General features: G+C 40.7%; 1 protein-coding gene across 1 annotated transcript; it reads right to left on the reverse strand.

The window, feature by feature from the left end:
- Nucleotides 1-5,623: 5,623 nt before the first annotated feature.
- On the reverse strand, nucleotides 5,624-8,630 carry cyp19a1a (cytochrome P450, family 19, subfamily A, polypeptide 1a). The gene is made up of 9 exons (XM_085273589.1): nucleotides 8,421-8,630; nucleotides 8,176-8,326; nucleotides 7,909-8,063; nucleotides 7,632-7,796; nucleotides 7,380-7,494; nucleotides 7,192-7,303; nucleotides 6,840-7,002; nucleotides 6,328-6,569; nucleotides 5,624-6,065 (listed from the first exon to the last, which is right to left on the reverse strand). The coding sequence occupies exons 1-9, from the start codon at nucleotides 8,575-8,577 to the stop codon at nucleotides 5,805-5,807; spliced, it is 1,521 nt and encodes a 506-aa protein (XP_085129715.1). The 5' UTR covers nucleotides 8,578-8,630; the 3' UTR covers nucleotides 5,624-5,804.
- Nucleotides 8,631-11,342: the final 2,712 nt, after the last annotated feature.

Raw genomic sequence — 11,342 nt, forward strand, 5'->3', positions numbered from 1 at the left:
ACCACTCTCTTCTGATGTTCAATGGGAAACAAATGGGCTGACTTTGCAAAATGGGCTTCCATGAAAAGGCCATGAAGTGAGAGTCTGCCTTTGATCCAGTGCCTCTACTGGCAGAAAGCCTCCCAGTCTGGGCTTCTTCAGACAGACCAGTCTGACGAGAGAGAGTCTCTCCTGTTTCAAAGAGAGTCGCGCTGCATATCCTCTTTTGCACAAATTTTCCTGTGACTATCAAAAGGCCCGAAATACACTGCTCATATGAGCACAGTGCCAGCGAGGCTGAGAAACACTCACGAGGGCAAATTACTCCGAGCATCATGTTAAACAGTGTCATAACTGACTGTAGGAGGTACCGTTCATATTGACAGAATTCTGACAATGTAGAGACACGAGTACATTGCCAGTTTACCCTTTCTGGTAGATGTTTCCATGGCAACCATGGCTCTCTTTTAATGAAACACGAATCCAGCAGGGGACTGAAACGGAGAGACAATATGGCCACTGGCATTTGAAAATTTTAGCAAGAAATAATGTGTGTGTGTGTGTGTGTGTGTGTGTGTGTGTGTGTGTGTGTGTGTGTGTGTGCGTTTCTTGGCAGTAAATAATATGTAATCAATCAGATGGTCAATCAGAGCTCGAGGCAGGACAGTCTCAAGTTGGTGCTAGGCTGTTGCGTCAGAGTTATTTTAAAGCTGTCTGGCTGTCTGCCTCTGTAAACCTGTCATGGAAGAATTAAAATAAATGGATGGGTATGGAAAATGTACCTCATGTGACAAATGAAAACCACAAATGAAGAAACATGGACTTCCTAAAGAGAAAGAACATAAGATTACAGTTAGCTCAAGTGTAATACAGTCCAGTGTGGTGGATTTGCGATATGCATGTTTTCATTTAAGTGCTCTGATTTCATCCTAAATGAAATCACAAAAAAGTTACAAAGTGTAAAATCTCAAAACACATTACTGTGGATCATCTTTGTGCTTCAAGCAGACAATGCTGACACAATCTGAAACCACAAGTATTTTTCAATTCTTCTTGAAAAATATTTCTCACACACACACACACACACACACACACACACACAGCCATCACAAACTGATATAGCAGATGCGTGGTATAACAGGCATCTGCTTTGGGGCCACATTTTCTCTTATTACTTTCTCCTATTATTGCCTTAATAGTTACCGTGCAACCACACTCATGGTACACATTAGGTTTTTTTTTCCAGGGCTTACTGTTGCTTAAGAGATGGCAGAGTTGGTTTGTTTGTTTGATCAGCCTGCCACTTTGGTTCACAGTCAAGTATCTCTGGCTATTAGCTGTAGATTTCTGGTTATTGCTAAGAAGTCTGGTGTTGGAATAGACAACGTCTGGAGATGATGACTCTTCAGTGATGCATGATTCATTTGGAACTGTAATCTATTCAGTTGAATTCCTCTCTAGGAGCACCATCGGCTAAGAGTTTGCTCACCACCAGAATTCCGGAATTCGCATGATAAGGTGGGGCCAGGTTTCACAATGAACTCACCCGAAACTCTGGCTGATTGGGACCCACACCCAGTTTCACACCTTGGCTCAGGCGATTAGAGGATCATCAGGGGGTCCTTTTGTCCCTCTGTGGGGGGATACTCCCACTAGGTTTATATCTGGGACTCTCCACCATTTGACCTTAGAACTGAAGAAGCTTCTCGGATGAGAGGTGAAACGTCTTCAAGTTACTTAAAGAAGTCCAGACGCTTTTCTTTGCAAGCTCCTTTGACTACAATGACCTGGATGACTGAGAACCTTCACAGACAGATTCATGAAGTATATATCTCTGTATCTCTGTCCCATCTGGCCTGTCAAACCAAAGTGTTTTGGGGACTCACTGGCTCCACCCTTAGTGCTTTTTTCAGATTATACTTCCACAGTCAGTAACATGACATAGCCCATCTGTAGCTGGAATAGCAACAACTATAAGCAAGCCAACAAGATGGGGGACATCATGATTTCAGGTTCATTGAATTTAAAAGGAGATTTTAGACTATGCCATTGGTATACTACAGTAAGTACCTTAGGAGCTGCTAAGGTTTGATAGACTACAGTGTCTAGTGCTAATAAAAGCCACCAAAAACGTATGAATGAATCATTATGGCTCAGCACACTTGAGTAACCTCTTTGTGACTAGGAAAAAGCAGAGGTTCCCTGGTGTTTGCACTGAATTTTTTCACATTCAGTGACCAATAGCAAGTAGTTGTGGTAGTTGTTCGGCCTCTGGACGACCACTTTCTATTACAAGGGGATTGCACAAGCTGCCTGGTGGAACAATCCTGCTCTGACTGCAGTTACTCTCAGACAGTTTGGCGAAGGTTTGCAAATAATTGCCATCTAATTTATAAATGCAGACAGATTGCCAACACATCATAGTTAATCTGTGTGCTGATGAGTGTAACATGTCTACAGTGTGTCTCTCTGCAATAGAGAACTTGACTCAGCTGTTGGTTGCTCATATTCTGCTTATATTCCTGTATAAAATTGCTGTCCTGCAGCAACACCGTCACTATTTCTGATCTTTTTTAGATCTACGAGGTTCTAGCTGGACTCTATATGTAAGCAAATTTGTTTAATATCAGTGTTTTTGTATGTACGCAGCAATAGATTTGCGATCAAAGGAAACAGATTTATGATTTTCCCTGATTTATCACAGTGAATCACCATTTTATTACAGATTGCACATAGTTGCCAGCCTGACCCCATCCAAATGCAAAGTTATAGCAGACTGACTCTGTTTCTTTGCAGTTGCTTTGAGGACAGCAACTTACAGTGAGTGGTGACAGGCCGGGTCCCCGCCTTTGAAGTAACATTTCAAAGGCAGCGAGAACCCATGTTCAGAGCACGCTGTTAGTTTTGGGCGTGTCGTCGTCTCCAACCACTGTTTTTCCTACTGTGACTGTAGCATGACCAGTACAGTAGCCAGAAAACCATAACAACATAGATCTGCTTTGGTTGTTGACTTTTACTTTCCTGTAACCCTATGTGAGCTGCTCCACTGCTATGATGGGTGCAGATGTCAAAGGTCATGCTATTGCAGTTTTTTGATATTTTACTTTGATGACTTAGAGTCACGTTGCATTTCCTTCGACACACAGAGTAGCTGATTTCTTTAATTATTGTTTTGTTTAGTTTTTAAGAGCTAATTCTCATTTCTAAAGACTAGCTACCCTTAAGAGGGAAGTAAAAAATAGACCCTATAAATAAAAGTTTTAATAACTTCTTAAAGAAAAACAATTGAGGGGGGATTTCTCTAAAAGTTATCAGTACTATAAAAAAGTTTTTGCAGTTCCTGCTGATGGTGATGTACAATGACTCAACTAGGCCCGTGCATGAGGATGTGATAATTAAAACACCATTACACCCTGAGGCTACTTTACACTGGCTGTTAACACATTTGTCAAAAGCTGCTGGAAATTGAATGTATACAGATCTTTATTTTAAATTATAATTTAAATTCTTGCATGCTGCTCGATAATCTGTCTGTTCAGGCTTTGTTCTCTTTTAACATAAATCTAAGATAGATAAACACGGCTCGCCTTAAGGGTTTTTGAACTGTGAAAAAAAATTGACAGATGAGCAGCAGGTTGCATGTGAAAAAACCTCAAGAACAGCAGCTTCAGTGTATTTTTAGCTTGATGTTTGTCAGTATTCACTCATTTACATCCATCTTAATAACTTAATTCTCTCTAGCTCTTCTTAATGTTATTAAGCTCACAGATGTCATGGAGATTATTATGACGAAACATTTTTTCCTCGCAAATTTGCAAGATCTCATAAAGATCTGTCTGGGCTGCATGTAAAATGTTTTCCATCCTGATCGAGGGCAGAAATGAGATTGGGGTTGATGAGACTATTATGATTCATTTGCTATATCCCACAACACCTGCAAGGAACAGCCTGTGATCTGTGATGCACACACACACACACGCACTGAAAACAATATTATAGAGAGAAAGACACAGTCTCTCTACAGTAACAAACACACACACAGTCACACAGACAGTGACTTTGCTTCTTGCAGAGGTGCCGAAATGATTTGTTGCAGGTACTGATTAGCCTACCAAGCAGCTGTGTGCGTGCTACCCTTCCTTTAATACCCTCCCATCTCACTGTGATCAGCACCATAAGGCCCCAAGAGGTCGCATCAGTCAAGCTGAGACAGATACTCTTATTTTGATCGTGTCACTCTCTTGTATCACTGACACACAGCTGACTGTTGACATGCAGAAACTGCACTGCGCAGCTGAAACTCTGCACACACTGCCTGTTTGAACACAGTTTCTTTCTCAGCCCTTTTTCTTTCAAACATTGAACAGTGATTGTTCAGCGTGTTTGTTGATTGCTTCTAGCAAAGCAATACAAGCTGAAGCATCTCAGTATGAAATGTATTAGCCACTTTTGCCCAAAGGCAGAGCTGAAGATAAAGATCAAATCACTGTATTAGGTGTTACTGCGCCCTCTCCTGACCAATGTTAGTGTTACATAATTGCAACAAGAGATGCCTTTTTTTTTCTTTTTGTGGCTGTCGAAGGGCAGTTTTATCACCCACTCAGAACAATCTCGAGACTAACGATGCCTTATAGATCATAAAGTCACACATGTTAGATCTATTGAAAAGCACCATAATGCACCGTTTACTGGAGTAAGTGAATCATCTCTTGCTTGTTTTGCAATTAGACAAAAGAGATCTGGTTACTTTGGTGTTATCAGACTTGCATTGGTTGTCTGTGGATTATAAAATGGCACTGTTTGTGACGACATGACTTCCTGATACTGTTTATCTGCTGTACATAGTTGTTGTTTTTTTTCAAGCCTGACACAGCGTGCTGAAATATGACAAGTCTTTGCCTTATAGCTCTTTGGGAATCACCTTGTTGGTGCAAAAATACTATTTCATGCCTGTCAAACTGTGTTATCGTTTGCATTTTTCAGAGATTCACAAAAGAAAAGAGAACAATGAGTGAAAAAGAAGTGTCCAAAGAAAAGCATTCAAAGACTTTCAGAAGGTCTGGAAAACTATTCCTCAAGAGCACTTTAAAAATTACAAAAAATTTGGCTTTTTGGAAGAAATAATATTTAAAGAAATAAAGGCTCGCTGAAGACTTTTGCACAGAACAGTAGGGGAGTTAGCTGTTGTGTCATTGTTTGGAATTAAAGTGTGTGGGTGCAGAGGAACTCTGGGAAAATGCCTGGTTTTCTCTCGCTTTTTTTCATGTGCAATAAAAATTTAAATGAACTTACTTCTCAGAGTTGGAGTAGACTTAGAATGCATTGCTTTCTTCTACTTATTCTCTGTGTAATAACTTGTATTTACATTCCCCTTTGCTTCCATTGGACTTTGCCTTTGCTTTTGCTTTTGTTTTTTTGTAATAAAAGGACAAATTTGAAATCCTTTTTCATTTTCTGTGTTCTTAAATGACAAACGCACATTTATACCACATTTAATAAATTATTAATCGTGTGATTAGTTCAATTTAGGTGTAAGATATTTAAAAAAGGAGAATGAGAAAAATGTGGGGTCAAATAAAAAAAATACAAAAACAAAAAACTGTGAACTAAATATGTATGACATGCAGACAAAATGATGAGACGACAACACACATTTGTGACACAATAATCTACATTTATTTCAGTGTTAGCAGGTTTAAATGTACATTTCACATCATGCATACAGTTTGAGTACAAATACAATCTTTGCGTATATCAAAATATAAAGGCTAGCTTTGTGTCGTTATAAGATTATACAAATTAAGTATACAAAAGTACAGGTACAGCTAAAGGTTCGGGTCTCGGAGGGTTTGACAGTTGCTTCTCTGCCTGGGTAAGAACCTCATGTGGAGATGATCAGCCTCTACAGGCTGCTGGGAAAGGTTGTTGGTTTGTGTGAGGCAGTCCAGGGTCGGGCCCTCGTGAGTACAAACAGAGTACTGAGACAGCAGTGTCACCAAAATGGATTTCATCATCAGCATGGCGATGTGCTTGCCAATGCACGAGCGAGGGCCTGAACCGAACGGCTGAAAGTAGCGCCGAGGAACCTGGAGGCAGAACAAGAGGACCGATGAGAAAAAAAGTAAAAGGAAAGATGTATTTTCAAGAACACGAAGCTCAGATGATCTGTGTGGGTGTGGCTTCATCGGGCTGGACTGAAAGATTCTGATTGACGTGTTTCTAATTGCTGACTGGTGCAACTGGAACAAGTGCCAGACAAGAACAAATAAGTGTGACATCATCTTTTTCAACCAAGTTCCACCTCTTTCTAACCAGGAGAAAAAGTAAAGCAATGAAAGCACTACTCACATTCTTTTCAAAGTTTTCCAGATTAAATTGATTGCCTTTGAGGAAAAACTCGGTGCGGTGCATTCGGCCTGTGTTCAGAATGATGTTTGTGCCCTTCGGTATCCTGTAGCCTTCCATGATGTCATCAGACAGGGCTCGACGCATGGTGCATTCCACCACTGGGTGGAAGCGCAAGGATTCATTGATGAAGCTCTCAAGCACCTGCAGCTTGTGAAGATCCTGGTTCTGAAGCTGTCTCTCACCTGTAGCAGCAACAGACTGTTGTGAATTCAAGTTTTTCAGCCTGGAGCAAATGCAGTGAAATGCAATACTCCTGAGTTAATGAAGGTTATTGTGGCCAGGTTTTGTGGTTTTGGTGATATAGTTGGACTTATTCTTTTAAATGGGGTGTGTAAGCGTAATAGTAAGAGCTGTCAGTGTAGAGTGAAACAGTGCCAAGTGTCAAAATGTATCTTTGATGTGCAGCAAATCAGTTATAATTGCATTTTTTCTTAACTGCTGCAGCCTCTTACCCACAACAGCGTCTATCTCCTGTAGCAGCTGCAGCTCCACGTGTGGGTTTTGTTTGAGGAGCAGAAGCATGAAGAAGAGACTGACGGACAGAGTGTCCGGAGCTGCGATCACCATCTCCAGCACGCACTGCGTCACATCGTCAGCAGACAGCTCGCCGTGGTTCTGAAAACACAGTTGAATGCAAATATGCTGTCTGACCTTACTTGGTAGGCGGAAAAGAAATCCAGCATTTCACATGCAAAGAGGAACTGCTGAGACAGCTTGAAAATGAAAAAACACAAGTACCACAAGTGAAAGGTTTTACTTTAAATGAAAGTATATTTGCAGAAGGAGAATACTTCGTAGACTGACTTGTGCAAATATGAGCTCTGCCGTGAAGTTGATGTCGTCCAGCTTATCTGCCTGCTCCATATTTTTCCTCTTTTGATCTACAAGATGTTTAATGGCATCGTGTAACTCCTGGCTGTGAGATAACAGATAACACATATTTAAAAAGATGAAACTAAAGGTGGGCTTATGTATGAGACTGAGTGACTCACGCTGCTGTCTTGTGCCTGTGGTGAATCCAGCCGAACTTGAAGTAGATGTCAGGTTTGATAAGCACATCCTGCCATGTGTGAAAATACTTTAGAATCTTCAGCAGCAGCTCTTTCTCTGGATGCAAGGTAACATAAATATATTAGCATGCTAAAATCGTTCCCATATCTTTTTGATCCACTTCTGGAGACAAGAAATTCTTTATGTACAGCTTGCATGATAACGCAAGTAACATATTCATGCATCCTATTCACCATTGAGAGGTACGCCCAGGAAGAGTCTGTTAGAGATGTCCACCACGGTGCAGCGCATCAAACCGAGGATATCAACGAGTCCCAGGGTGTCCAGGTGGTCCAGGTGAGCCTTTGTGGAAGAGATGCAAACATCCACCGTCTGCTGCAAATTTGGGCCTGACAGAGCTGACAACATGAGATGGTTTTATGATTTCGTTTAGACAAATATTTGCTGTTTAAAAATCACATTTGAATAGCTGACTTTGTTTTGAAGTTCATGAAAGAGTTCCAGTTTTACCTTTAGCAAAATAGGTGCGTATCTTTTTCCACAGAGTTACGTTGTTGTTGAATATGATGCCTCTCTCGTTCATGCCGATGCAGCTGAGTCCCTGAATGCTCCCAAAACGTGAATTGTAGTTTCCGTTCTTCAGCACATGCTGCACTGCTGAAGCTCTGGTTTAAAAAAAAAAAAAAACAATAACAAAAAATCCACTGAAGCTTTTCATTTTACTTCTTGACTGGCTTGTTTGGTAGCATCAGCACTGACAGATTGAATGCAACTAACCTGCTTAGTATGAGCGTCTCTTCTCCGTTGATCCAGACTCTAACAATGTCTCCATACTTGTTATTGTAGTAGTTGCTGGCTCTGCCTATGCCAGTCCAGATAAATCTCAGATATGACAGAAGTGGGCCCAAACCCAAACAGAAAGAAGGACCTGTTGTATTAAAAAAGCAGAAAATATATTTCAGCTCTCACAACATTCTGTTGTAAAAACAAACAAACTCCTAATTAGAGCAACCTGAACCAACCTGGCGCAATTTTCTTGTCCGTGTGACTCCAGGCAACCAACAGCAGACAGACGAGCAGTATCAGCGTTCTGGTTGCCATTGATATTCCATGCGATTGGATGGCATTTGAGGTCACGGACAGATCTGCCACCACGGCGTCTAAGCCTACAGGACCCATCGCCTGTTCACAAGTAGAGATCAGATCCACGAGAAGGGTGATGATGTAGAGCAGCCTGCACAGACCTGAAGGGTCCGAATGCTCACATCTGCCTTTTTATAGGCGGTCTGAGCTGGTTACGTGCCAGGTCAGGGTAATGCAAAAGCCACAACACTGCAGGAAAAAGGTAAACAATACTGTGGCAACCTTGAGGGATTGGGTTTGTGCTTGTGCCCTTGGGTTTACAGGACCTAGTTCAGCGGTTGCATGTTGGCAAATATGAGCTCATATTTGGCATTTTGTTGATGAGAAGGTTTTCACCTCCTTTAAACTTTAAAAGAAGTTGCTTTGCCTGTGAGAACTTGAGAACATCAGTGTTATTTGCTCTAGCTGCCTATTAAAAATCAGCTTTTCAATAAATGCACATTTTTCATCTGTTTTTATTAAACAAGCGAGACAAGGGAATGGATTAAATGTTAATATTGACATATGTAATTGCATTTGAATTATATTCTTCATTACATTGATTCTAGATTTATGTTCAAAAGCTGACTTGGATTTTAGGTGATACATTTTCATTCAAAATCAGAGCTATTTGTTTTAATCAGAGCTGCTATGTATTCATATTGTACTCACACATGTGATCATATTACAGTAAAGTCTAAAAAATAGGAAAATGCTATCCATTTAATCCTGGCTTCCTGTGTTTTAATTTATTTGGCATTGCTCTCAGATCCAGTGAAGCCAGGAAATAAGTTACACATAATACCAGTGTTAAATGCAGATACCATACTGTATTTGTTTATTTGTTTATCAGATGAATAAATGAAGATGATATGCTCTATGTACTACAGTAAAGCTAGACTGATCTGTTCATCTCCAGCCCCCAGACAGTTTGAAGAAAGAGTGGATAGCTGTAGCTAATGGAGAGACTGGTGGAAGAATTTTCCTCGCCAGAAAACAAAGTGGAGAAAAAAAAAAAGGTCATCAGTATTAAAGCTGGTCTGTGAACTAAAAACATGGAACAACTCGGTGAATATTGACATTATCTGTGACTTTTAGCCACTTTCAGTTCTCCGCTGAGCATTATAAATTCTAAAAATCCTCAACATAACCCATGCTGTCTGCTCTTGTGCCTGCCTTTGTTTCCTTGGCTCATTCTGCATAAAGAACCCTGCAAACTCACCGCCCACACTCCAGTCCAAGAATGCGCACACTTCAAATGACTGACTGTGTGCTGTGCCCCTGCCTCGATAACGATGCCCTGTGTGATGGCGTAGACCTAGATTGTTCTGCATGATTAAGCGACGACAGCCCCCTTTGTTTCTCCTAAAAAGTAGAAGTGTGCGTAACCTCGTCTCTGGGCTTTGAGTTGTGGTCAACCGCATCTTTATCACTAGTATATGTTTAGGGAGTTATTCAGAAACGAGCTGTTGAAAAGGTTTTTGACATGTCAGAATATGTGTTATATGTAGGATTATATTATTACATCACATATTTAGATAAACATAAAAAATTAAGTACACCCTCTTTCAGCTCTAATGCTTTACATACTGCACAAGGGTTACACACAATTTACACAACCTATAATTTATCACCATCCACAGTCATTGCAGGAGTGGACGTCCCAGCAAATTCAGACTGTGCAGTGCTCAGAAAAACTGAAAACCTCAGCTAGCATCTTAAACATCAAAGTTCAAGACAGTACAATTAGAAATAGACTGAAAAGGTATGGCTAGTTGTTTTGTCCACAGGTGAAAGGCTGTTCTCTCTGAAAGATCACTGGCACATCTAGAACAGTCTCCCTGAAAGAGAGATGTCCTCAAACCTCAATGAACTCAAACACTGCTTTAAAAAAAGAGTGTGCTGATTTATACCACGTGTTGTTGTTCTTCTGAGGTTATATTTAAATAGCCTGCTAAAATCATATATATATTTTTAATCACGTGTAAAACCTCAGAAGTTAAAGAGGGTGAAGTTTCACTTTCAAACTAACAGAACAGAAGGAGAGACTGATGATTTTGACCAGCAGCGAAAGAAAGCAGACTCTCAGCTTTGTGCTGCCCGAGCAACCTTGGGGAATTTATCACATGATTCACATTTAAAGCAGCACTGGAGAGTTGGTCATGAGATATGATAACACTGTGAAGCTGAACTTGCCTTCCCCACCAGCTCCGCCGCTGCACATTACAAGCTACATGCAACAGAAAGTGTTGCCTTTACTGTTTGACATTACACGCTGAACTCCACTTTATTCTTTTCTGTTGACACTATGAGAGGACTTACCTGCAGTACAAGTAATCCCTCACTTTTATTTCTGTAGTAGTCCTAATAAATTTTAAATTTCTGAGCAGGAAGAAGTGGGAGGGTGGATGAAGTCTTCAGGAAGGCTGGCCATCTGTCTGTCCTTGGGCAGGAGTCCGAATTCGAACATGGACCTGTGGGAAGAACAGAGATAAAGCTGCTTTCCCAGCAGCTGCAGCTTAGGAAGGAGAAAAGGCTACAGGTGGGAATGTCAAAATATAGATTTAGTATGAAATAATTGATAAGCCTTTGCAAAAAAATATATTTGGAATGCAAAGAAAAGAAAAGAAAAGAAAAGAAAAGAAAATTATTATAAAAACTCATATGTACATGTCTGGCTGGAGCAGTTCAAGCTGTCCAACCACTGGCCATCAGTGACCCACACTACAGGGTGAGCTCAGGGCTTGAATCTATGTTGCTTGGCTGATTTCTTCCTCTACCTCCTCCTATGCTGAACCCATGTGTGTGTGTTTGTGTAAAAG

Source organism: Mchenga conophoros, linkage group LG1 (assembly GCF_057382185.1).
Source record: "Mchenga conophoros isolate Kocher_MC1m ecotype Shallow Benthic linkage group LG1, M_conophoros_male_GT1.1, whole genome shotgun sequence".
NCBI classification, from domain to species: domain Eukaryota; kingdom Metazoa; phylum Chordata; class Actinopteri; order Cichliformes; family Cichlidae; genus Mchenga; species Mchenga conophoros.

Excerpts from the sequence above, each read along its gene's own strand:
- cyp19a1a (XM_085273589.1), bottom strand. The coding sequence starts at position 8,577 with ATGGGTCCTGTAGGCTTAGACGCCGTGGTGGCAGATCTGTCCGTGACC. Across the intron at positions 8,327-8,420 it reads GGACAAGAAAATTGCGCCAG|GTCCTTCTTTCTGTTTGGGT; the intron begins GTTGGTTCAGGT and ends TTAATACAACAG. Across the intron at positions 7,797-7,908 it reads ACGCACCTATTTTGCTAAAG|CTCTGTCAGGCCCAAATTTG; the intron begins GTAAAACTGGAA and ends TCATGTTGTCAG.